At 46.9% G+C, this 27,841-nt stretch overlaps 1 protein-coding gene across 1 annotated transcript in view; it reads left to right on the top strand.

Moving 5' to 3' along the window:
* Positions 1 to 27,841, top strand: part of CCDC77 (coiled-coil domain containing 77) — a 504,734-nt gene that overhangs the window by 439,758 nt on the left and 37,135 nt on the right. The window contains exon 11 of the mRNA XM_069628598.1: positions 14,466 to 14,618. Within this exon, the coding sequence (XP_069484699.1) occupies positions 14,466 to 14,618 (153 nt within the window). The remainder of the gene's footprint in view (positions 1 to 14,465; positions 14,619 to 27,841) is intronic.

A 27,841-nucleotide genomic window follows, 5' to 3' on the forward strand; every position in this document is an offset into this window, starting at 1 on the left:
GATAACCAAAACCAAGTCTCCCATTCTGTCATCACTGGGTGTTCTCTGCTACTGTTAACTATCTAGATGCAGGCTTTCCCTGGTCCTAGCAAGTTTTTTTCTGCCAAGTTTGGGCCATCGCCTTGGGATTGCTGGTCGGTACACCTCTGTGTTTCCTCGGACAGCCACAGGTAGTACTCAAACTTCTTGAGGGAGTTAGAGCTAGGAGTCTGCATCACTCACACCCTCAGGCCCTCTTTCCACCTATTGGTTGCTCTTTGCTAAACAAGTCAGTAAGTGCAAAACATCTTTTTCAGGTGCAGTTTAAAGGATACAAACTCAAAATGACCTGAGCTCCAGGCCAACGACAACCACAATGACGTAAATGAACAAGAATCAGCCTTCATAGGAGTGAACCCCTCAAACCATAACCAAAGGCAGCTACCACGCGGACTCTGGAAAAGTTAGGAGAGCCTGACAAAGTAGATTCCGGCGATCGGTGTACAAAGACCAAGGTGTCTAGCCAGAGAAAATGTTGGGATGGAATATAATGGGGTGAACCACGAGATCCCTGAAGAGCAGATGAGGCCTGGTGTTGGGATCGCATCACTTTTCCATGCAATGGCAGTGACCAGCACCAAGCTGGGATGAACATGACGGTAAATCGGGAAATTGCAGTAAAACAGCCTGGAAACGGTCTCAGCATGGAACGCCTGAAACAGCAGATGAGGGGCCAGCAGGATAACAAGGAGGCCCAGGATAGAAGACCTGCAGCCACACATCCCAACCAGAGATCAGCACAAGACACAGGGTCAGTCAGTATGTCCAAACCTGGTGCTAAAATTACAGCAACAGCAGGCACACAGATTGGCTTAAGCAATCCCTCACTCACAGTAGGGGGATACAGGACTATCCCCTAAATCTGTCAATCACCCCCCCCCCCCCCCCCTAGGATGTGATGTGGCCTGCCCAGGAGTTGGTCTGCAACAGTTCATTCCACTACAGAGGGTGCTGCACTCCTGGACTCACAAAGAGCTCACGTATGCACACTGGCCATTTCATGCCTGCCTCTTGGTCCCCATGAACAAAGGAAGCTGCTAAATCAAAATGGTAGAGTGCAGAACTTAAAGAAATACATTCATATCCCAATGCCTACCAAAATGTTTCATTGGATTACCAATCCAGTAATTCGGCCTGCACCCCTGTTGAAGCCAACACAAAAATAAAGCTGCATCCAGCCTACTCTCTGAAACCAATATAGGGTGATATCAGCTTTAGTGCACAAATGGATGCTTAAAAAGCAATCCTGGGCCAAGAAGCTGTACGGGCGACCTAGGGCCATACACCCTTGTTGAGTAAAAAAGGGTTGCAGTGGCAGAAGGGCTTTAGTTGAAGTCCATCTGACCACCACAAATAGGTCAGCGAGTGATCCAAAAATGAGAAAGGGAAAAAGCAGAAGGTTCAGAAGACCCTAAGAAGGACCCCAGAATACCCAAAAATGAAATTCTCTCTTCACAATGGGTGTAATTCCTAGAGGGCCTAGCAGTCTTACTCTAGAAATTATAGGTGTCAAGATAGCTTAATTAACCAAATGTGACCTCGCAACATAATTAAGAGAATACTCCTCTTTCTGTGATTCCCCAACTAGTGCACAGTCTCATAGTTCAAGCGGCCAGTACCCTTCTTAGCTTGACCGAATTGGGGTTATAGTGTCAAGTACACTTCTTGACTTTGCCTACCAGCAAATGGTTCTCCCCCTTTTGCCTTAGGATATGTTTCAGGTTAAGAGGTCATCAACCTTTAGTGGTGGGTCACACTACTGGGTGGGGTCGATGACCCCGTTTAACACACGCTTACCAGCAAATATTTTTTCACCCTTCTTTAAGGTTTTTATGAGGTGGTTATTGTAATTCCAGAGGTACGGATTGTCTCCTGGGCCAAAACCTTGTCCCCTCCCAGCCACTTGGCAATAGCATGAGCAGGCTCCGATTTCATTCCTCTGTCTTGTTTCTGCCAGAGTCTGGGATACAGTCGTTTGCAGGCCCTTGACTGTTTCTTTGATCTTTCTGGTCTCGCCCAGGGATTGCTTTTCTCTCTGGGTCTGGTTCTCTTAGAATGTGGCCATCTCCCTAGATCTGTCGGTCTGTTTTTTTTTAATCTCTCTCATCCAAGGGCTGGCTCTCTCCTTGGGTCTTTCTCTCTGGGTCTGGCTTTCTCTCCTTCTCCACCCTTCCATGTTGCTTTCCCAGTCTGTGAAATTGCTAGCAGAAAGGTAAACTCTTTTATAGGGCACCAGAGTGCTTTTATTCTACAATACCTTCTGGATAGGTTGTTCTCTCATGTTCTTCTCTCTGTTATTGGTTAATCCACTTTTCTGATCTTTTCTGGCCCCATGTTTTCCCTTGGCTGAAAAGGGTTTTCTGTGTGGATACGTAATAGCCTCTGTCAGCAAATAATCTTCAGCAAAACAAGAGGTGATGGCTGGAAGGTTTAGAACGCATCTTAACCTTTGGCATTGCTCTGTGCAACCCCCCAGACCATCATTCTTCGCCTGCCAAGCCATTACAAAAGGGGAAAGACCATATGCAAATCAGGCTTGGTTTCACCCCAAAAGGGTCAGTCCAGCACAAACTGCTTTGTCACATTCATTCTGCATGAGACCACAAACATCCCCAAACATGTTTCGGCCTCGTTGGGCGTCATCAGTGAGAAGTAGCTTGGGTCTCTAGGCGCAACAAGTACAGGACCCACGTCTGGGCATACCCGTCCCACTCGGGGTGACTAAAGTTAAATAAGAGGTTATGGCTGGAAGGTTTAGAATGAATCTTAACCTCTGTCATTGCTCTGGGCAACCCTCCAGACCATAGTTCTTTGCCTGCCAAACCATTACAGAAGGGGAAAGAACATATGTAAATCAGGCTTGGTCCCACCCCAAAAGGGGCAGTCCAGCCCAAACTGCTTGGTCCCGTGTTTTTACCTTGGCAAAGCCATTCGATATGCATGGCTTGAAATTGTCTGAGTACTATAAGTTGTTGGTCTCCCAGACATTTAATTTTTTTTTGTCCCAGAGCCAATGAGAGACTTTTCCAATCTTGTTCTGTCTCATGCGCCTATCTTAACTATCATTCACACTGCTTTCTCCTAATAGAGAGATTTCCTCCCCCATCTTTCTTTAAAAACATGCAAAGTCCCCCCTGAATCCCCCCTTCAAAAGCAGTGTTTTTCCATTCCCCACTGAAGGGTCCTCTGCATTTTTTTGCTACTATGTATGTGCTTGATTGAGTGAAGAACGCTCTTCTAGACTCTCGCGCCCACCCTCTTTTTTTTTGTTTTATTGAATATGGGAAAAGTGAGAAATGTTTGCCTCCACTGTTGCTGTCTTTATAGTAGACTATAATCCCAAAAGAGTTTCTACTAGAACAGTCTTACTTAAAACAAATAGTTTGGGATGGTTTCCGATGATAGCTGGTGCATCATGTTGATAATCTCATCTTTTTTCCAAATCTGTTGAACAATAAATTCCTGACCCACTAATGATTTATCTTTTACTATTCCCTTTCGCCTCAAATTGTATGCATTTGCTCCAAGATTACAGTAGCCATATCTGAAAAAGTAGATTAAATCTTACCATTCTTATTTACCCTATATCAACTACAGAAATTGCACTTCTTAGCACTTTGCAGGTAGATTGTGCTCCTAAGTGTTTTAGTGCGGACAGGTATCCTATGGTGTACATGCCTATGTGACGAAGTGTGCTGATTGTTAATTAACAAGGTCCAAAGACTATAGAATCCACTCTGATTTTCGTCTTGGCTATGCAAAAGGAGAGTAATTCCAACAAAAGCCGGCTAAGCCTTTCACAAACGGCACACTACTGAACACAGTTCTCTGGTTCAGTGACTGCACTTCTTAGAACATTTTCAGTTCATCATTTTTTGTGACTTCTTCAGCACCATGTGTGTTCACAAAGATACTAGCCATGGTAGCTGCCTACCTGTTCAAACGAGTTACAAGTGTACCTTCTCAATGTTGGCAAAAGACCAACATGATGACCCTTCTGCATCAGCTAGGTTTCTCAAGCCTAACTTCTAGCCACGTCAAAAAGTTACTTGGACAGATAATACACAGTCAAGCCAATGGTGTACCCAACGCAGAAAAGAGTACATACATTTCAGGAGCAGATTATCGGCCAAACCTGTTCAAAGCAGTGTGAACAGTGATGAAACTTATATGAATGATGGCTGCCTACATTTATCTTCTCCTTTTTGCAATCCTTCAAATGTACCCTGCTCAGGGGTGTCTCTCAGTGCATTGGGCACAAGCTGGTGGTGTCTGGGTCCATCCAGTGACACTTTTGCAAAAGGTTGTTTTAGCCCTTAGATGGTGGTCTCCTGCAAACATGTTAAAGGGCCGCCCTTTTGCAAATCCATCTGTACAATAGACAATAACCACATGTATGCATAAAAGTTGGGCTCACTGCCACACACTTAGAGTGAGGGCACGTGGACTCCTCAACAAACCAGTCTTCATATAAATGTCCTAGAACAGGGCTCTGCAAACTTTGGCTCTTCAGATGTTCTGGACTCCAACTCCCATGAGTCCTAGCCAGCAAATACAATGGTGTGGGCTATTGGGAGTATTGCAGAACATCTTGAGAGCCCCCGTCCTAGAATTATTAAAGGTGAAGGAAGCATGTCGCAGATTTCAAACTCTTATCCTCGTCCGGAGCATTCAAATTAAACAGACAATATTACATTTTACATAAACAAGGTGGGTAACACTCTCCAACACTGTCGCAAATCGCCAAGCAGATTTGGTATTGGTCAATACATAAATATTTTTCTGATGTTTGTTAATCTGCTTAGAATCACACGCTGTGCATAGTCCGACATCCAGTAGTCTCTGTGGAGCATTGCATTTTGTTTTTCGTAGTCGAAAAGGGGACGTCGACATAGGCGTGTCTGTAATACTATCCCTGTAGTGACGTGTAGTGTACCCAAAATTCATTATGCGCCAAGGTCCCGCAGATTGTTTTTTTCCGCCCAGAATACTGGTCGCCTTATGCGGAGTTCGTAAGGGACCTTGCCATTACCATTTATTCGTCCCTTGGTTGTTTTTTGTCAGTTATCGTTAAATCCAAATGCCTCCAGCCCTCTTTCGACAGCTAAGCAACTTCTCCGTCGAATCAAGATCTTCGGCGGTGGTCTCAACAGAGGCGATCCTATCGGCGCTGCCGAACACGTGGCCCGGCTTCGCCGGCCTACACAGTAGGGAGAGTGGGGGTTGTTGGGACATTTGTTTCCTTTTAGAATGCCTCTTTCCACCGCCTTTCCTTCGGGGTCGTTATCACTTATTATTGTATCCTCAGCTATGGAGAGGACTCCTTTTAGATTTTGCCCTCGTAACAGCAAATTCACGTGGAAAGATGCCGCCGCCGAATGTGACGAGGGGGACAGTGATAACGCTACCACCGTATCGGAGGTTGTCGACCTCTCTAAGGAGCGTTCCCGCTCCTCCGTGTCTGTCCCCGGCCCTGACAAGTTCGGCTCACGCCCTACTTATGGGGATGTACACCCCGGCGACGCACATGAAAAAGTAAAAACTAAACACACAACCCACAGTCCTTCATCGACTAAGTCGAAGAAGGCCCCAGCGCCAACGGAGACACAGAATCTACCGGCAGCCTCCGCCGACCGTAAGGGTTGCCAGCCCTCCCCGGAGCTGCATGCGCGACTAGTGACTGGCCCGTCTGCAACTAAGGGTGCTATCACCAAAACGTCTGACGAGATGCCTCGTAAGAGAGCGACCGTCGGCAAAAAGGTTCTGGCAACGCCGAAGTCCATTCAGGACCAGCCCTCGACGGACAAACTAGTTGTCGAAAGCTTGGCTCGTATAGTCTCCACTGACGCTCAAAGACGGACGCGAAAGAGTAGCTGAAACCCGCTCACAAGGCCAGAGAGACGCCGAAATCTACGGAAGGTACTCTGGAACCTCCCCTCCCCTCCCGTCGAATGGGAAGACCTAACATCAGATCCCCAGTGTCTAGCCCACGAGAAGGTTTCTCAGAAGGGGAAGGGGGTATATCCTCCACGCTATGGGAGAGATCTCGACGCCTAATGGCGGAGGAGAACACCTTTCCGCCACTAGACCGCTCGGGGGTATCCCAATGGACTATGGAAGGATTTCAATCGTGTATGGACAAACTAGATGGGTTTATGTCCACCCCTGAACACGTTACACCCAAGAGGGCAAGAGAGATACTTCACGAAGACTCTAGGGCCAAATATCCCAGACCCTTTGACCCACTTGAAGAGGATATTCATACATATGACCTCACTGAAGAGGACCCACATTTTCACGAGGATGAGGAGTTCCTAAATACGGAGGATCTACAAGACCCTGTGGAGGGCTTCGAAGAAGACCCAGACATAGGTGGAAGGGGCTTCGAAGAGGACCCAGACATAGGTGGATCACAGCCCTGGCAGTCTCCAGGTGTGTCAACAGACCCCAACGTTTTAAATCTGCCCTCTCCTCAGACCACACCGGTCAGAAACCCGTCACCTGTGGATGATCAGCCCACGTTCAATGCACTGCTACGCAAAGCAGCAGCACATTTTGAAATTGACACAGGGGAAATTACTCCAGAAGTAGACTTTGTGGAGAAAATAATTAAGGAGAAACCACCTACTAGTCAGGCCATTCCCCTTCTTGCCTCAGTCAAGAGACGCCTCATTCCATCTTTATCCACACCTGCATTGGTTAGAGGGGTCAACCCAAATATTGAGAAGCTTTTTAGCCCCTCACCGTCTGATCCCTTATATATTGGGGGTCACTCAATACCTGATTCCTTAGTAGTAACCACCACAAGGAAAAGGGCGGGGGGTTCCGCTGTCTACTAGCGAAGCACCCCCAGACAAGGTGGGAATGAAGCTTTGTCTTGGGAAAAAGAATTACATCCTCAGCAGCTTTCTGCACGCGAATTGCCAATAACAATACTTTGCTGGCAAGCTACGCTGATGCTCAATGGGGAAAGTTACGCGAAGGCCTGGAAGAAGCTCCTGAACCCTTACGAACCCGTTTGTTAGCCATTTTGACAGAAGGTACTCGAGTAAACCAGAGCATCATTAAAAACACGCTAGATGCTGTGGAGACGGCTGGCCGGTCATTAACCCAGGGGGTACTTCTCAAGCGTCATGTTAAGCTCAGGAACTCGGGTTTTAAGCCAGAAACCCAGGTGTCCCTCATCAACAAACCAATTGAGGACTCAAACCTGTTTGGTAAGGCGGTGGACGATGCACTGGAGACAGCTAAGAAGGAATTTGATACCCTAAAAACTCTTGACCAGATCACAAGACCTCCTAATAAGCGAGGTTACGGCAACAGATGCTTTTTTCGTGTCCAACGACAAAACCACCACCAACAATACTCCTCATCAGGCAACTGGTCCTCCACTCAAGGAACCAGTGGACAATATGGTCAGAGAGGATAATGACGTGGCAAGGGAAGAGGTCGGGCCCCGCTCCCAGAGGCTCCCCGGCTACCAACACCAAATGACCCAAAGTTTCTGGTCCCTTCCCATGCATTTCCGGTTGGGGGCCGGTTAACATTATTTCTAAAAGCATGGGAGGGAATTACCACAGACCGCTGGGTACTGTAAACTATAGCCCGCGGTTACTGCATCAAATTCAGTCGGTCCCCTACATTCAGACCCCCAAGGGGAAGACGCCTATCACCGGAGCACCTCGCCATCCTTCTTCAAGAAGTCGAACTGCTACTAGAAAAAGGAGCAATGGAGGTTGTGCCTCTATCACAGGTAAAGGAGGGTATTTATTCAGTGTACTTCCTTGTACCCAAAAAGGATTTAACCATGCACCCTGTACTAGATCTTCGCCCAGCGAACAAATTCGTAAAACCACAAAAATTTCGTATGGTGACCTTACAGGAAGTAATTCCCCTGCTCACACAGGGGGCTTACATGGCAACACTGGACATGAAAGATGCAGACTTTCATATTTCAATGTTGCCAGTGCACAGAAAATACTTCAGGTTCATGTTAGAAGGCAAACACTATCAGTTCTAAGTGCTACCCTTCAGCATAGCTTCAGCGCCAAGGGTATTCACGAAGGTACTGGCAGTGGCAGCGGCACACCTGCGCAGGTTGTCCATCCCCGTCTATCCTTACCTCGACGACTGGCTCATAACAGGGGATTCTTACGAAACGTGCTTCTCGAATACCCAAAAGCCTGTAGACCTTTTGTTGAGCCTGGGCTTCTCCATCAACGTGGCAAAGTCCAGTCTAGACCCCTGCCAAGTTGAGCAATTACTAGGGGCTCTAATTCAAACAAAGGACGGCCTCGTCTTCCCCTCAAACGAGAGAGTCCAAAATATGCTGTTTCAGATCCCTCAATATGTAGCCGGTCGAGAGGTGACGGTACGCAAAGCCATGCGATTGCTAGGAATGATGGCGTCATGTATTTATTTGGTACCTCACGCGCGCCTGCGCATGCATCCAATGCAAGAGTGGCTCAACAGCCAGTGGTGTCAGGCCAGCGGACAATGGGATGATCTAGTGGTAGTCTCGCAGGCCTTGGTTCTCTCGCTGCGATGGGGGTCGAAGGAAAACCTTGTGTTGGGGAAACCATTCACCACCCCTGCAGTGGAAGCCACTCTAACCACAGACGCATCCCTCACAGGATGGGGGGCTCACCTATCCCATCAAACTGCACACAGAATTTGGACTCAGAGTGTGGCGTCCAAACACATAAACTTGCTGGAATTACTGGCAGTGTTCAAAGCACTGAAGGTTTTCTAGACACACCTACAAGGGAAGACAGTGCTGGTCCTCACAGACAGCACCACAGCCATGTACTACCTGAACAAGCAAGGGGGCACTCACTCTCCAGGACTGTCCAAGCTGTCCCAGAACATCTGGAAGTTGGTTCTCAAACACAACCTGTTCCTGTTATCTCAACATGTACCAGGGGAACTCAATCTTCTGGCAGACGAACTCAGCAGAGACCTCCCTCTGCCCACAGAGTACGAATGGCGATTACAAGAAGACATCGTCTTCGTTTTCGTAGAATGGGGCTTCCCAGAGAGAGATCTGTTCGCAACTCTGGAGAACACCCAATGCCAAGATTACGCCTCCAGGTACCCTCAGAACTGCTCCAAGGGGAACGGTCTCTGGATAACATGGTCAGGGAAATTTGTCTACACTTTTCCCCCAACTCCCCTTCTCAACAAGATAGTGCACAAGATCCACCAGGAACCAGTTACCATGATACTGGTGGCCTCCATGTGGGCCCGGCAACCATGGTTCGCTCACCTGATGGAGATGTCACTGTCTCCTCCAGTGAAACTACCCTGCCCATACAACATGCTGTCACAGGACAGGGGCAGAACGCTGCACCCATGCCCACAGACCCTGAACTTAGCAGCCTGGCTCCTGAGGTCATAGAATGTGGACATTTGCAGCTCCCACAGAGATGCATGGACATTCTCAGAGAGGCAAGGAAACCGAACACTCGTTACTGCTACTCTAGCAAGTGGAAACGGTTTGTCATCTGGTGTAGGGCTAAGAACATCAACCCCGTTGACTGCTCTCCCACACCAATCGTTCTATACCTGACTCACTTGTTAGACTCAGGATTGGTCTTTAATTCTATTAAAGTACACCTAGCTGCACTCTCCGAATACACTACGTCTCAACATTAGGTGTCATGGTGGAAAGTTCCAGTTATTAAAGCCTTCATGGAGGGAATGAAGAGAATTCACCCTCCTATATCTAACCCAGCTCCCGGATGGGACCTGAATGTTGTACTAACCTGGCTAATGGGCTCCCCCTTCGAACCCATGCACAAAGCAACCCTTAAGAATCTCACTCTTAAAACTGCTTTCTTAATAGCTATCACCTCCATTAGGAGAGTGAGTGAACTACAAGCGCTCTCTATACTTGATCCCTTTGTAACAGTTCACAAAGATAAAGAAGTTCTACGCACGCACCCTATGTTTGCACCGAAATTCATTTCAAAATTCCATGTCAACCAATCTATAGAACTACCAACGTTCTTTCAAAACCCATCAAACTTGGGAGAAAAAAGCCTGCACACACTTGATGTGCACAGAGCGGTCATGTTTTATATGGAAAGAACTAGACCACTGAGAAAGACTAATCAGTTCTTCGTCTCGGTGGCGGCACGAAGAGAAGGAAATGCAGTTTCCAAATCCACTATATCTCGATGGATTTTCCAATGCATCACTCTGTTACACTCTTGTTAAGAGAGAACTGCCCTTCAAGCCGAGAGCACATTCTACTCGAAGCACTGGGGCATCCATAGCATTCATTGCAAATGTTCCCCTTGAGTTCATTTGCAAGGTGGCAACCTGGAGTTCTGTACACACCTTTACAGAACACTATTGTCTAGATGCCCATTCTAGATCTGATTCCCAGGTGGGACAGGCAGTACTAAGACATCCTTTCTCTACTGTTCCTTCTCACAACCCACCTCCAACTCCGGGTACTGCTCGCTAGTCAATGCACAGCATGTGATTCTAAGCAGATTAACAAACATCAGTAGACATGAATTACTTACCGTAAAAGCATTTCTTATGGTTGTATCTTAGATTCACATGCGCCCACTCTTCCTCCCCGCTCGGATGGAAGGAACATAGACACCTTATTACTTTTTCTCTCTTTTCTGTACTCACTTACGTAGTATAAGGCTCCCTCATGGCAGAAAAAATACAGAGGGACCTTGACGCGTGAGGGATTTTGGGTACACTACACGTCACTATAGGGTTAGTATTACAGACACGCCTATGTCGACGTCCCCTTTTCGACTACGAAAAACAAAATGCAATACTCCGCAGTGACCACTGGATGTCGGACTATGCACAGCATGTGAATCTAAGCAGATAGAACCATCAGAAATGCTTTTACGGTAAGTAATGCATGTCTTATTCTGGGCACAACATATCCTGGGAATCCACAACTGTCTAGGGGACAGTTTAAGCAGTTGAGTGGATCAGGAACATGAGTGGAAACTGAAATGAAATCCACTGCAGCAAATCTTCAAAACATGGGATCATCCAGACATACTTATTTGTGACAAGTACAAATTCAAAATACCCAAGCTTCCCAGCCAAAAACTCACAAACGGGGTCATTGGGCAACACTATGGATGATTTGGTCGGGCATATTTGCATGCACATTTTTCACTGACTCTTCTTATTCGCAAGGTAGTGTACCAGTTACTCCAGGAGAAAATATCATTGATGCCCATTGTTCAGCTTGGGCAAAAGTGTTGCATCCCCAACATGTCGCTGCAACCACAATCAAACTGCACTGAGTTCACAATCTATTAACGCAACAGAATCAATGGATAACCCATTCCAACCCACAAACTATGAACTCTGTAGCCTGTCTCCTGAAGTCATAGCATTTGATGATTTGATTCTACCTCAACGCTGTGTGTACATACTTCGGAAGGCAAGAAAACCAAAAACTAGAAACTGTTATAATGGAAAGGATTTATTTGGTACAATCAAAAACAAATTATGTGCTCTGCAGCAAACATTGCTTCCCATCTTCATTTGTTAGACTCACGGGTAGTCTACAATTCGCTCACGTTATTGTAAGGGTGCAGAAGAAGGAGACTGACGCACAAGTAGCATGCTTGTTGGCATAGACTTTTATTTAGTAAAATTAATAGGAAACCTATCCCTCCCTGAGGGGTTTATCTGCCTCAACTAAGGAACTAAGGATACTCTCAGAATGTCTAATTAAATCAAGAGTCCGCCTTTGTGTGCCCAAAATGCCTACTTCTATCCCTCACGCTTTTAACTGAGAATAAAGAGGAAAAAGGTCTTCTTTGTCCAGAGGAATGACTCCCTTCCTCTGGACAATGCTCTACATTTCCAACTGCAGGTGGGAACCTCGCCTGCAAGACGTACTCCCTTCTCCAAGTCTCAGTTCCTCTCAGGGGTGCAAAACAAAGTCCCAGCTTTTGTTTTTGTATAGTTCTCACATCTAACTCATCATTCCTTATTTGCCATATTTTTTTCTCACTATTGGGTTACTGGAGAATACCTCCCTTCTCCAGGTTTCTTGTTTTTGCTGTGCCAGGGGATTGACTCCCTTCACCGGTTTTCTTGTACTTGCTTTCACGGTACACAACACCAAGGGAAATGGCAGTCCTCCCCTGATCTTTCTTGGTTTCACAGTACACAAAACCAGGTGGTTTGGCTTCTCTCCCCTGATCTCTCTTAGCTTCAAAGTACACAACACCAGAGGGTATGGCTTTCTTGTCCTCATCCCTCTTGACCTTTTGTCACACTTCGCAGACCTTGGGGGGGTGGGAATAACTCCCTTCCCCATGCCTTTTCAGGCTTTAGAAGGCAGTTCAAAACACTAGGGGGAATGTCTCTCTTCCCCTGGACCTTCTCATGCTTTGTTTATTGTGAACCTCTCCAGGGGCTTGGGCAGGTAGGTACTGCCACGAAGAAGATGCACAGTTTAGGAAGTCCTCATTCACCTGCATGTTCCCAACCCGGCCTCTTTCACTCGGTTTGACTTCTACAATACCCGGTTCACTATCCTGCCAGGTGTATAGGATATTTCTTGTATTTTAGTTCTGGGTCCCAGGCCCTCTTAGAATGGTTTCATGTGTTCTCTGTGGACCCAGGCAGGCCCGTACCCTCAACAGGAGTTCCCAGTCCTTTTCATCAGTTTCGGTCTTCCTGGGGCTTCCGACAGCTTCCTATTTAGTTCTTCGGGCCTTGCGCTGCCTTGAGCGGCTCCACAGCACTTCACTGGAGCCGTGCTGCGTGCGTCGTCTAGACCGCGTGGTTAGCCGGGAACTTGCACCTGGGCGTTCCTCTTCTGTTTTCCATCTGCCAGTGCATGGCGGACCACAGAGGGACGCCGTAGTTCCTCAGTGTGTCCCGGTAAGCAACTTCAGCTCCTTCGCTTGCGGTAAGGGTGCTTCGCTCGCAGTGCCTCCAAGGAGGGTTTGACAACTGTCAGTCCTTGCTCCATGTTTAAGCCACTAGGCGTTCGAAAGCTAGACATTTCTATCCAATTCTGATGATGATTCATGCTGGCTTTGTGCCTCCTCGTCTCAGTATATTGCAATGGACATTCACTTGAGTCAACCCTACTCTTCCTCGTCACAGTACTGCACTTTCGAATGGATTGTGTCCTCCAACGTATTCATCTTTGATATTCTCGTCCAGCTTTGGCTGCATCGGAAGAAAAAAAATCGCAGTAGCGGGCCTCTTGCGTCGATGGCGTCAAGTCGATGTACCTCGAAGGCCTCCGTCGAGGGTGACGTCATCGGGTGTACAAGTAGCACCTGCAGCGCCCGTTGGTCTCAGTTCAGTTTTTCCACAGAACGTGTTGCTTCAGAGACTCGGCACGCCTCATTGCTATTTTCTGCTACGCAGTTCCATTCATCATAAAAATAATCGAAGGTGTCCTCTTCTTCAACCCCAACTACCCCTCGTTCGGGTTTCAAAAAGTGCAAGGAGTGCAGTTCTAAGATGTCGATCACAGACCTGCATCGATTGTGCCTGTGGTGTCTGGGAGAAGACCACGAGATGGAGGCCTGCTCGAAGTGTCAGGCGATGACAGGTAAAGCCCTGCGAGAGAGGAAGGGGAAATTGCAGGTGGGTCGTAAATCTAAATCCGACCGATCCATGACCGTCGAGTTGAGAGTTAATTCCCCTCGATGCGAAAGAAAGATTGAGAGCCCGAAGTGGCTCCTGCCACTCGTCATCTTCGACATAAAGATCGAAGAAACAACGCCACCGTTCACCATCTTCATCGGCGTCAGACGAATCCCTAAGTAAGTTTAGATGCCCCACTAAACCTTCTTCTGAAGAGTTGGAAGCATTTTGTTTAAAAATGGTGGAACTGTTTGAGAATACCAGATACTTAAGAAATGTAAGGAGACCAAGCTGACAGCTCGAGGGATGGCGAAGTTAGTAGGGTTTAGACGCTTCGTTCGGGCCGTTGACTCGGGCTGCAGCGCTGTTTATCCCCGGTATAGCCCGTGGAACGTGCTACTAACGCATTGTTGTAATAGGGCTCAAATCTAACTATGACATTTGCCTTTGCAAGGTACCTCTCAAGGACTTGGAAAACAGGATGCAGACTGCTACGTAACAATGATTACATTTATTTTGCATGTCCTTGGCGAACAGACCCCTTATACTGTTTTTATAGACTTGTAGGGCCTTTATTTGTCAGCTCTATTAAGGGTACTTTAATGGGGTTTAGTTTGACTGAGTTGCAATAGTTTGAACTGAGCCAATGCTATATGCTGTTTTTAAGCTTTTAACTGGGCTACTAGTTGTTATATGTTGTATGCCACATTTTGATATTATGTTGGTGGATTTTGCTATCCACATAAAGATAGTGATGGTGTAGATGTCTTTGACACTTCTCTTTGAATTATGGATTTGACTTATGTGGTTTGTCTCCTAAGGAGCGATCGGACAAAGTTGCAAAGCGTTTGCAGCTAATGACCCAGCGCTATGAGGCCCTAGAAAAGCGGCGAGCTATGGAGGTGGAAGGTTTTAAAACGGACATCAAACATCTTCGGCAGAGGTTGAAGGAGGTGGAGAAGCAACTTTTCAAGGTATTATATCTTACTGTGTGGGCAAAAGTGGCTCTGGATGCAAGCATGGTTGTCGAGTGTTAAATACATATCTGACCATTCATTCAATCCTGGTCTTACTGCTGCAGTTATGCCATTGTCCACAGGGTGGAGCCTTCTGGAAGTGAAATGATTAAATACAATGTGTGTGTTTTTTTTTTTTTATCATTCTATATCCAGCTCCTACAAAATTAATCACTATGAATACATTAATCTGAGTTACAATAAAACATATTCAAAATGTGAGCCGTTCGAAAAATTCTCTTTCCAGTAGTAGCAACAATGTAACCAAATTATTTCTGTGCATGCATTTCAATTCATGAATATGTGTTCAGCATTAGAAACATTTTTTCAAATCTCTATAGATATGTTGTTATAAAATCTTCATATGGTGAACTGCCTTATCTTTTCGCTCCAAAAAGACCATACATAATGTTGCATTTCATCTCTCATTTGGCAAAGGCAAGCGAGACTAGTAATCTGCTACAGGGAGCGCTCCTGGCAATGGTTACAAGTGAGAAGTTGCGTGACTCTTGGGATTCTATGCTTTGTCTTACAGTGTATTTATAGTTTAGAAAATAACTTCATATATTCCTAGCAGGAATCTCTAATCAACATTTTGTGCTAGTCTCCGCCCCAACATTAAGATTAGGGGGCGATTGAAGATTTCAAATTCGGGGCCCAGTGAGAAATGTGTAGCATAAGCGGCAACCTTTTAAACTTTTGGGAGGCAGTGATGACCATACTTTTCTGCCAATAGATTTCTGTGCCTCTATGCGTTATCTTCTGTGTAATGTCAAAATCACTGGTGAGTCTCAGGGCAAGATAAAACTTAGTTTACAGAATGTTTTCTAATTGCAAAAACTCAAGCAATCGCATCTCATAAACCCATGTTCTGTTTCTTTCTCAACTTTACATAGTCTGTTACTCTATGCCAGGGGTCTGCAACCTGTCTCGCTGCAGATGTTTCAAACTATGACTCCCATGATCCCTCACCATTGACTATGCTGGCTACTTCTGATGGGAGGGAGTTGGGAGTCCAAAACATCTGGAGAGCCAACTGTTGAAGAGCCCTGCTCTATGCATTTTATTTACACCCACAAATGCACCCTTTTGGGTCCATAACAATACCACCCTCCATTGGAAAACAAATCGTCCGATTTATAACATCAGAAGATTGTGTGTCATGTAAGTAGTCGAGTATAGAGCCCTTCTGCCACTTTGGTGGCCTGGCTGCACGTGGCTCTGTAAGAAAAAAGGGGGGTCACTAGTGGGAGAAGCGGATGCAAATCTTGTGCTGTTGAAGGGTACAGGTCAGAAAGTACCCAGGTCCTGTGTGCCAGTCTTCTTTCTATGGGTTTTTCATAGGGACTTGGGAGTATGTTATCCATTTGGAAGAGTCCAAGATCTGATGGACTACTGCACTTTTGGGTCAGGTTAGCTGCAGATGTGTGATGTCGTAAGAAGAAAGAGGAGAGCTTAGTCATAGCTCAATTAGTGTTGCTATTCTAATGTCTCGGCCTGTGGCAGCCGTTTAGTGTGTGTCTCTGTGTGTGTGTGTGTCTGTGGTGTAAGGCAGTAGGAGATTTTACAGGGGAAAACAACCTGAAATCCTGCACTCCTACCATTGGCATTTTGCAGACAGATCTAATTTCACCATCTTACATTGCCTCTGTCAATCCCTCTCTCTTGCCCTTTATCCCTCACTCAAATAGATCTGTTGTTCCCCATGTACAAATAAACAAGCATCTGCAAGTTGGCAGAAGAGGGCTTGGGGGCAGACTGGAAACTCCAGACATTACCATAAGCTTAATTCTAAAGGGTATGGGAGACGAGAGCTTTTGGTTCAGTGAAAGGACTGCTGTAAATTCAACAACCATTTGTTGTTAAAGGTGTGGTTAACAGGAATTTAGCAGGGCTTTGGCCAAAAACTGATTTTTGCTCGGCAGATTTAGACATACCCCCGTAACTGTTAACATTTGAAAAGCTTGTTATGAGAGATTTCCCAAATGTTGTTGAGAACAACAACACTTTTAACAACTTGAGCAGAATGGAAATAGCGACACTTATCACTTATAAACAACTGTGATTTAATAATAAAGCCAATATATCACATTATAAAAAAATCCAAATTATCCTGCTCAGGAGCCGTCCAATAGAATTAAGAGAATTTTGACAGTAGGACTACCAATTGGCTTTCTGAGCAAACAAAAGGCAGACATAACCAATGTCCAATATAGTATGCCTTCCCTAAAGTACTTTAAAACCACCAGAAGCCTAGTCGTGTCCCTGTGTCGTTCCATTCTCCAACCCATTGGGAAGTACATAGATGCATTGCTTCAACCAATGGTGTATAAACAAAATCTTATTTGAAAGACACAAGAGTATTAATTAAAATAGCTGAAATATATCCTTTTGAACATTATACCAACCTCTTGGTAACATTTGATATCACTGGTGGTGAGTCGGAAGAAGGAGTCGGAGACACTGTGGGCATTTTGAAGTTCTTTTATTTAAATAATGAAAAGGCCCATCTCGCCCTATTGCTATAGGGAAATTCCCTACCTAACTAAATTAAACTAAAGGTGCTTCTTTATTTACGTATGTATTTGTACATTTATGAAGCGTACCTAACCAAATTAAACTAAAGGTGCTTCTTTATTTACGTATGTATTTGTACATTTATAAAGCGTACTAAGCCGTGAGGTATCAAGGCGCTGTTACATGACAAGTTACTCACAGAGCATGTACAGTGAGACAGTATATCAGGCAGTTTTAACAACAGCAGTTAAACGAACAGTAATGTTTTTAGTGATTTCTGGAAGGTCCAGTTAAACTGTCTGGAAGTTGTCACAAAGTCAAATACCAAAATGTCCTCAGTCCAAATCTACCTGACCCTACCACTAATAAATAATAACTAAGCTTAGCCAAAAGAATGTCTCTTCTGGTGGCCTCCCCCTTTTCCTTTTATCTTGAGGCATTCCTTCATGGTTTTCTTATTCAATACAACCCTTGAAAGTACAAACTTATATATTTGGAAAAGCAGTTCCCTATGGTGATCTCTTTTGATAAGGGTTTAAAATTTTGTTTACTAGCTCATCCCAACTATTCATTGATCTTGCCTTCGAGACCATATGACCCTTTTATTGGTTCTCCTTGAGATAGTCTCTCAAACATCTTACTTTCTCTATGTTGCGCCCTTGCTTTATCAGGTTTTGCGGGTTCCCCAGCTCTGGGGTCTCCTTAATGATCTATTTTCCTCCTCATTCATCTCACTATGTATTCTTAACTGGTAGCACGTTCTGTAACTTCTTCTTAAGTGGTCTCCCCACTCTTCAGCACTTATGCCTCTTTGAGTTATCTCCTGGGGTTCTTTCTCTCTGTTCCCAGGGTCTTTATCTCCACCATCCTAATGCTCCACAGTTGTTCTTATTGTTTAGTTTTGAACAGTTCCTTAATTATCTTGTTGTGCTGATTCTCTATTCCATTATTGCACTTATGCCCATCACAGTCTCTGCTCTTTATTAAAGACTCCCCAGGTGGGTGGCCTCCCGCTACTCTAGTCCATCCCAGTACCTTTGTTTGTTGTGGGTGACTTCTTGGGGCTCAGCACTCGCTCGTGCAGGTTAGTCTGCTTTCTCGCTTCCTCTTTTCGGGCTTCTTGCTCATTCCGATCTTGGGGTCTCAGCATCTTGCCGTGTTCTGTGAATGACAGCGAATTGGAGCTTTCCGCTCTCCTGGTCTTTCAGGTTTCTGTGTTATGCAGGCTCCTGGCCCACCACAGCACCCCTGTGGTCGCACCACCTTGTTGAACAGTTCTCCAGCATGGGGTCTGGCATGGATTCGCATGCTCATGAATATTCCCTGTGATCAGGCTGGGAATCCTCGGTAAAAGAAAAAACGGTTTCACTTTTAAACTATATTTCTCCTCTAAACCAATCACTGTCCCCTGGGTCATACTGCCCCATCCAATGACGGTCCTCTCCCTCTGGGAGCCATCTTCTGATATTTATTGCACGCTTCAGTGTTGGGATTCCTCGAGTTGCTCGCCAAGCTATTTTGTACTTTTTTCCACTTTTTTTGCTGAAATGTTCTATTTTTGTTCTATTTTTGTTCCATCGGAGCCTGTGTGCTTCTATCTTCATCAGCTGGCAACAAGGATCCGTTGTCAGTGAAGCTGCGCGCCCCTCAAGGACGATTGTTCGTCGAAGTTTCTGGAAGGCCGTCTTAGGCCTACTTCGCACCCTCCGGCCATGACGGAGGAGAAAAGGGAGGGAAGGACACTTTTCAGGCCCTGAACACAATGCAGGCTAAGGAATGTATTTGTGGTGAGCAAACATCAAAAGTGTCTGTACGGCCTCCACCCGGAACACAACGAGGATGGGTGCGACATATGCCTGGGCTTCTGGAAGAAAATGAAGAAAAAGGATATAGCAGGCTGGCGGCATGGCTCGAGTCGAGCAATGCCTCTGACCCGTGCTCCGAGCAGGGTCATGCCTCCCCCAGGGCCAGTCGGTCTGCGGAGCAGTCTTCCTCCGGGAGGAGGTCAAAGTCCTTTGAGGACACACCATTCTTTGGGGTCCAAGAGAGGGCCAAGCACTGCAAGGCCGGGTTCGCTGCTGATGTGGGTCCCAGGTCGGATAGATCGGCATTGCCGTCCGCCTCATCAGCCAGCCTGCCGTCGGGTTCCTCCTCAAAGAGGAAGCCCTCCACCTCGGCCAAGTTACGGGAAAAAACGGAGATACAAAGGCCGGAGGAAGAGAAGAAGGCCTCACAGCAGGCTCATCAGGTGCAGCCGAAGACACGGTCAACCGCTTCGTCGACATCCTCTGGGGTGGCCGCTACGGCGGGTGGTCCCTATAGTGCAGAGAGTATCCCTGCCTCCTAGGCGCAACACGGCCGCGGGGGCACCGGCGAAGGCTGCAGGCACACCTGGGGTGGGAAAGGCACCAGTTCATGTCCCGGTACAAAGCATTCAGGAGGGAAAAAGGGAGGCCGAGGGCGAGGAGGCCCCAAAGCAGCCCTCCAAGGTTTACGTTCAGTCAATGGACATCTCTTCCACGGACGATGATGACCAAGCGTCCGTCTATACAGTCCGCGAGGAGGACGGAGGCGCAGGGCCTAGCACTCCATCATTCCCTCCACAGCCGAGGGACATAACCATGGACATCCTGACCCTAGTGAGGGAGATCCAGCAAAGGTTGCCTGCAACAGTGGCACCTATTGTACCGCAGGCCCCTGACCAACCTCCACGTAAGAAGACAAAGCGTCACCCACTGTTGTATCAGCCTCCTCCAACATGTCGGGACCCAACTCCACCAGCGGACACGGATACACACACGGACACTGGTACGGAGACTGCTGCGGAAACCCGCGAAGATGAGGACTTTGTCCCAGCAGACGATGAATCACCGCACCTGGACACCCCTCAGAGAGGCTCTCCACCAGACAAGGAGGGATCATTCCACTTGATGATCTCCAGGGCCTCTGAGCTGTTACAGCTGGTGCCCGAGGAAACCGACTGGAGTCCAAGAGGAAGACTATCATGGTTGTATCCTTTTCTTGTTGACATTTGGGAGGAAGGCCTTGCCCTCATGAAAAACTCATGCACGACTCCAACCAAACGAGACAGGTTGGAGGAGAAATACAGGGTGCTGGACTCCGCACCCAAGTGCTTGAGGTCACAACCATCACGGGACTCGGCAGTGTCAGCCACCACAAGGAAACATTCAGCCAACCCGGCCTCCGCATCCTCAGTCCCCCCGGACAAGGAAGGAACGAAGGTGGACGCCATGGAGAAGAGTCATCTACATGGCGGCATCCACGATCAAAGGGGCTAATGCTCTGGCTCTCTTGTTCCGATACGCCTGGGAGTTTTGGTACAAGCTGGGCCCTGTCCTGGAATTCCTCCCTGACGACAAGAAAACTGAGGCTCTTGTCCTCTTCCAAGAAGGGGAGGTGGTGTCGGACCATGACATTATGGTGGCAGTGCACATCACTGATATGGGCTTCCGACAGATGGGAAACAGAGTTTGCCTTCGTCGGCAGGGATGATTGTAGGCCACTAACTTTCACCAGGATGTTCATGCGAGGTGCTGGACATGCCTTTTGACCGCAAAAATCTGTTGGGGAAGGCAGTCGACAAATCCCTTCAAGTCATAAAAATGGACATAGAGGTGGCACAATCCCTTGGCACTCAGCAGCATTGCTTGTCGCCTTTTCACTCCTCCAGGGGAAAATCGAGCAGATCACCCAAGGGATAGTCCACGTCGTACAGGCAACCTCCCTGATCCTCCATGCAGGAAGCCTACAGGGGCCACTCCCTGGCCTACGGTAGCAGAGGTCCGCATCACTGTCACCCACAGGGCAGGGTGCCGGTGCCCAAGCAAGCCTGGACCGGCCTAGACGTCGGGCCCCCACTTGTCCAATCCGGTGGGAGGCCGACTGACTAGGTTTGTCAGCGAGTGCAAGATCGCCACTGACAGATGGGTGCTGGACACCCTTGCCCAGAGACGCACCTTGGAGTTCCAACGTAGGTGCCCTCGTATTCCACAGATTCCACGTCAGGAGCAGCACATCCCTCAGCTCATGGAATAAGTGCGAGCCATGCTACAGAAAGGGGCGATAGAGCTTGTTCCGCAACGGCTCCGGAGTCTATTCCAGATACTTTCTGGTCAGAAAGAAGACAGGTGGTTGGAGATCCATCCTGGAACTACGCCGTCTAAACAAGTACTTGAAACCCCAAAAATTCAGATTAGTGACATTGCAACACGTGCTGGACAACTGAAGGAAGGGGATTTCTTGACGACGTTGGAAATGGAGGATGCATACTTCCATGTCCCCATCCACAGGAAACATCGGAAATTGCTACGGTTCGTGGTACAAGGCCAACACTACCAGTTCAAGGCCCTACCTTTCGGCTTAAAGTCAGTGAAATAAAGAGGCACACCGTATGAAAACACACAAGATTTATTCGAGGCCCCCAGGGTTTCAACAGTCAAGGTCAAACACCTCTCTGGAAGTTTGGGGAGCTCACACTGGAGGTCTACACTCCAGAGATCTGTGGCTTCCGAAGGAGAAGGATCTGCACATCAACATCCTGGAGTTACGATCAGTGCTCTGGGCCCTCAAGTTATTCAATCCGTCTGAGAGGCAAGGTGGTGAGGATCTTCACGGACAACACCACCACCATGTTCTACATCAGGAAGCAAGGGGGCACTCGACCCCCATCGCTCTCCAAAGAAGCTCAGGACTTGTGCCATTGGGCCTTCGGACAGGGGATGTACCTCGTCCCTTTCCACCTGGCAGGCGTCAAGAACGCCATCAGACTCCTTGAGCAGGGAACTGCGCTCATGCCACGAGTGGGAACTTCGTCAGGATCAGGTGGATCGTCTGTTCGTCAAATGGGACAGACCTCTGATCGATCTTTTTGCGAAAGTGGTGAACTCAAAATTCCAGAAGTGTGCCTGTGCCAGCATATTCCACCAACCGAGGGGAATGGGGGATGCGTTCTCCTTCCTGTGGGAAGGTCTGTTTCTGTACGCTTTTCCTCCGTTTCCTCTCTTGCTACGTGTTATCAACACACTCAGTGTCGTTGCAAGATGATGCTCATCGCTCGGGCATGGTCGAGGCAGATTTGGTACCTGGGCCTACTCAGCCTGTCTGTGTTTCCTCCAGTCAAGTTGCCGGTGCTTCCGGATTTGCTAACCAGAGAGAGAGGCGCAATCCTTCATCACGACCCAGGATCTCTGATGGCGCCTGCATCCTTGGATTTTGGAGGTTATGAGCTGCCAGTAGACGGCAGGGAGGTTATTGGGGGGAAAAAAAAGGGCGTTGTCAACTCTAAAATGCGACGGCCATGACTGCAAGCGTTTTGCTGCGTGATGCCGGTTGAAGAAGATTACCACCTCTGAGGGTCACGGCCCCACAGATTATTCCATACTTGCTTTCCCTAGCAAAAGCTGGGCTGGCTCACGCATCCATCAAGGTGCTTCTGGCGGCCATCTCATGCTACACCAGATCCCCTGGAAGATCCTCGCTGTGGTCCCAGAGACTTGTCAAGGAGTTTCACAAGGGGCTTTCTCGATCTTTCCCGCCAGTAAAGGCACCTGCCCCGCCATGGGAACTCAACATGGTCCTGATAAGATTCATGGGGGCTTCTTTCGAACCTATGCATCAAGGCCCACTCAACTTTCCCTTGTGGAAGACGGCATTCCTTGCGGCCATCACCTCAGCCAGACGAGTGGGTGAGATCCAGGCCCTATCCTGCAAGCAGCCATATCTGACTTTCCACGAATCGAGGGGGGTGGTGCTGCGTACGCACCCCACATTCATGCCGAAGGCCCGTTGAAATGCCACCTCAACGAGCCTTTGGTGTTTGCTGTTTTCTTCCCGAGCCCTTTGTCGCTGGCAGAGAGAACCTTGCATTTGCTGGACGTTGCTCTTGCCTTTGGACCTGTGAATCATGGGAAGGCCTTGTCCAAGGCTTCCATCTCAAGATAGCGCTGCATCATGCACTCATCAGCTAGCTAACCGGCCTCTGCCGGGCCGTCCGAGAGCCCACTCCACCGGAGCGATTGCTGCGAGAACAGCGTTCCTTTCTGGTGTGCCCCTGCTCCACATCTGCAGAGCTGCAACATGGTGGTCCATACATACCTTCACAAAGTTCTACTTCGTCAACAGGGATTCCAGGGAGGAGTCCAGAGTCGGCCAGGCAGTGCTACGCAACCTGTTAGCTTGAGGTGAGTCTTTTCGAGGGTAAGTGCTAATTGCTTCTGTTGAGCCTTGCCACCTCCTGTGGTTGTGTAATATATACTGCAGTGTATTTGTTATTCATGAGCATGTGAATCCATGCCAGACCCCATGCTGGAGAACGTTTAAATTACTTACCTGTAACTATTCTTCAGCATGGGTCTGCCATGGATTCACATGCGAACCCTCCGCTTTACGTGCTTTCCAAATCTGAAGATGGCTGTTGGAGGCGGGGCTTAGGGAGAGGACTTTCATTGGACGGTGTCAGTATGACCCAGAGGATGGTGATTGGTTTAGAGGAGAAATACAATTTTAAAGTGAAACTGTTTTTTCTTTTACTGAGGATTCCCAGCAGGACGACAGGGAATATTCATGAACATGTGAATCCATGCCAGAACCATGCTGGAGAACAATAGTTACAGGTAAGTAACTTAAACCTTCCTCGCTCCCTGTCCTGACAGCTTTTTCCTCGCTGTCTGCTTCGCTGGGGCTCTGGAATCTCTGATTGGCATGCTCTGCTTCTAGGAGTGCTGTGGGTTCTGCCGACACCCTTTGCTCTGCCTCTCAACGGCCTTGTGACGTAAGGGAGGCTCCTCTACATACTGTTCTCTCTCCACTCCTCTGGCCTCCTCCCATTTTCATACAAACCTTTTTCTTAAAGGGGTATTCCCTTCTCGTGCAGACGACGTGCTTGATTCAGCATTGTCTATAGCCAAACAGAAGGAGGACACAGTGTTTTGAACGAGAGGCAGTCAAATATATGCAGATAAAGTGTTCTGCCTAGGGAGTTCCCTTTGGGAATGGGAGTCCTTGTCACCTAAGGGGAGTCACTCCCAGTGAGGTCCCACTTGCCCTTGCCCAGATCCCAAGTGTCCATGGTGCACTTGAAAGCAGCCCAAGACCACATATTATTCCAACACCTCTTGAAACAGTACTTCGTAATAACTATTTAAATTAAAACCATTAACTATATCTAGTGTGAAGGGTATGGCCAAGTTCGGCAAATTTAAACATGGCTGACTTTGTCTGGTTTCATTTTCTGCTCTAACTGTCTTTTCCTCTAAGGTAATTTGTTGAAAATGTTAAATCAATTACATTTTTGTCATTTAGAAGTGCAATAGTGCCCATTAGACAACATTCATTCAACGGGTTTACACCACAATACCAATTTAGAATGTATTTGCAACTATAGTACCAGTGTTCTTCCTTTTTTGGACATTATGATTACATTTCGACAACAATAAGTTATACGCAAACCTTATTCTGAAAACCAATGAACAAATCGCATGCTGCACTACCCAAACTAACATCTGAAATCACAGAAAGACAACCTTCTATATGGCTGTGAAGACCCCTTTCAGCTTGGGCAGGAGGCCTACCAGGGTGTTTGCCAGAGCCAGTTCTACCCCTCAGGCACGGTAAGGGAGTTGGGAGGGCCCCAGTCATTGTCCCACCCACATGTGTTTGGCTACAATTTCAGAGTACCACTTTTGATCATCCCATACCTGCTGCATAACACGGTCGCCAGTGTCCACTCTTCTCTTTCAGGACCACAGAAACCATATAACCTTGCATCAGAGGATGAAGCATACAACTCACCGGCGAGAGATTTGACAGCTAACATCAGGCCTGCAGAAAGTTGTTCACTACAGACGCTCGTATGAAACTGAATACGAACTCTGAAATTGGCTTTGGTTGCAGCAGGCCACCATTGCGTGACACCGGAAGATCTGCATTCGAAAAGGGTGTGTCTTAATTGGCACTTTTTGGTCCCCATCTCCCTAAACCGACCCCAGGGAGAAAGCAAGCCAGAGATTGGCCCAGGGAACCAGCTGAGTCTGAGGGCCAACGGAGGGGCAGTTGAGGAAAGGCACAGGAAGAACAGAGGCGTGTGGGTAGTTCAGGTGGGGGGGTAGACCAAGTGGAGGAAGGACGCTGGTGCAGAGCATGGAAGAGACTTCACAGTGTGTGCAAGCTGAGAGATCGTTTGGTGAGAGAAAGCGTTACTTGGGTGTCAGAGTGCGTGTATGGTAAATCAGGTGAGTGAGTGTGAGAGACTTGGTGGAGTGCAGGGGAGTAAGTGAAGCTGAATGAGAAGCAGCAAATGTCGAGTGGGACCTAGGTGGTTGGAAGGCGCCCCTTTCTGATAGCATTATTCTTGAGGGACCCGACGTTAGGATGCACCTAGAAGACCCCGGAGGAAGTAAGGAAGATAATGCTGGTTCCTTTAGGCCCTTGCCTCTAGCCAGCCAGATTCTAGATAGAAGGGTATACTGATCTCTAGAGACTACCTTGGCATTTAGAAGTCTGGGCTACGGTATAGGGAGACACAGGGAAGAACAGAGAGAGAGGGATGTTCCTCAGTTGGACCCATCTGGAAGCCATCTGTGGTAAGTCTGCTTAAAACAGCTGCAAAAAGAGTGTTTTTCCAATAGAGAACTGTTTTTCCAACAGAAGTGTATAAAAAACATGTAACAATTGTATGTGCCACTACCATTGCGAGCCATACCCCCATAATTTTTAGTATTGCTCTATACCAGAAATGATCTGTTTGGGTGCATTATTAATGTAATCAAAGCTAATTTGTCCAGTTGTCCTACTAATGTTAGATTGCACAAATGAGACCAACATTGGATACATCAAACTTAAAGCCATATCGTGGGCTTGAATGATTGAATCGAATGGTCGATACTTCTCTAGTTCAGAAGTAAAAAATCATCTGAGTTTATAACCACATTTATGCCCTGCAAAGTTTGGAGTTAGTGAAGAAATTGAATAACGTTCTGAAAAGTGTCAAAACAGCAATACCCTAGGAGATAAACCACCTGGATTGTCCTTCTTGCTCCTCCACCCATTATATATTTAATTTTAGAGCTTTGGAACCGTACGTAACAATGGTTAGCAGATCAGCCATATCAAACTAAAGAGTGGGACTACATTTCCCAATAATCCTGTAACATTATGGAAATGACGTCAAGACTTAACAGAAGTTGTAGAATTCTTTTTGTTTCATACATGTTTTTGAATCTCTCACACTTTAACATTGAACATGGTCTCTTACTACACCAGGATGACTGCAGGGGATCACTAGTGCTGAGATGCGACCTAGTGAATGCTCACAAGGTAACATTTTATTTGAAAATGCAGCCCACTAGGCAAGCGGAAATTGTATTGTTATGCTTTTTCATCATTAACAAGTTGACGATGGCTCATGTAAGCCTGAGTGAATAAGTTCACACTTGTCTTAAATAACCTGCTTTTAATTTCCAAATAAACTTTGATACAGATCATCTAATAGGTGGATTTCATCAGTAATGGGTATAATATTGTTTCCAGGTAGAGGACCTTCAATTGAAGTGGGTAGTGTATTTACTAGCTCTTCAAATAGAACAGAAAAATAGCCTTGGATTCAGTCTGTTTGTGAGATTTTTGGAACCGACTGGCTCCTTTAGTTATGAATTTCTAAGAATATGACCCATTACAAACCGAAATTCGATTTAATCTTGCACAGTTGTCCTTAGATAGGGAGTGCTGACAAAATAATATTGTCGCTGTTTTTGCAGTTGTGTTGATGTTGATGTGACACTTGTTTCCTTCATGCAATATATCTGTATAAAAGACAATTGGCTCTATGTACAATGTGGTTAGACAATTCTGATGCATTTTTTTTCAAAAACCTTTATGAAATGTATATTTGTTTAATTTTCTACATTAAATCACAAATGTTTTTACAGTTCGTTCAATGTTTATATAGGTCCCAGCAAGAAATACTGTTGCATTGACTTTGCCAGGTACTTCATATTGAACATCTAAGACACTTTTACTACCCTTCTTTCGCTCCGTCCTTCCTCTTCCTCCTCTCCACCACCAAACTTCAGCTCTGATCTTGCTTGCATTTCTGTGTGTTAGGAAAGATTCCCATTTATGTGACTTTTCCCTCCAGTTGTGTATCCCCCAACGTTTTGCTGCTGTTTTACACCATAGTCTGACTTTGCCAGTGGAGCACAGTTTTCTGCTGCACTCGCCTGGGCTTTCCGCTAACTTTGTTATGGGGAAACTGACATGCCCTTAAAGACAGTGAGTACTGGGAGACTTTGTTTCCCTTAGTCCTTTCCAACGTTGCAACTTATCTGCAACATGTTGCAAGTGCACAATGTACCAGTACAGTGCACTTGGGTCCTCCTGTCATTTCTAAAGGTCCTAGACAACGTATTTATTTTAGGAGAATTGCAGATGTGCCTTGGACAGGGCTGGCAGCTTGTCTTCATGTAATTGTACCCGTTTCCTGCCAGGTAAACCGCGTTTACCGCATTTGGCACAAATAGGTGGAATGGCTCCAAAATGGCCATGCCACGAGGTTTTGTCCTGTCCTTTGGCCATCTTGCCCCTTCACGTTCCCCAGGTCGAGATGACCCGGGTCATACCTTATTTGGGCTTGCATTCTCCCACGAAAT

The sequence above is a fragment of the Ambystoma mexicanum genome, chromosome 12 (genome assembly GCF_040938575.1).
Source record: "Ambystoma mexicanum isolate Mex_15411 chromosome 12, UKY_AmexF1_1, whole genome shotgun sequence".
In the NCBI taxonomy this organism is placed as follows: domain Eukaryota; kingdom Metazoa; phylum Chordata; class Amphibia; order Caudata; family Ambystomatidae; genus Ambystoma; species Ambystoma mexicanum.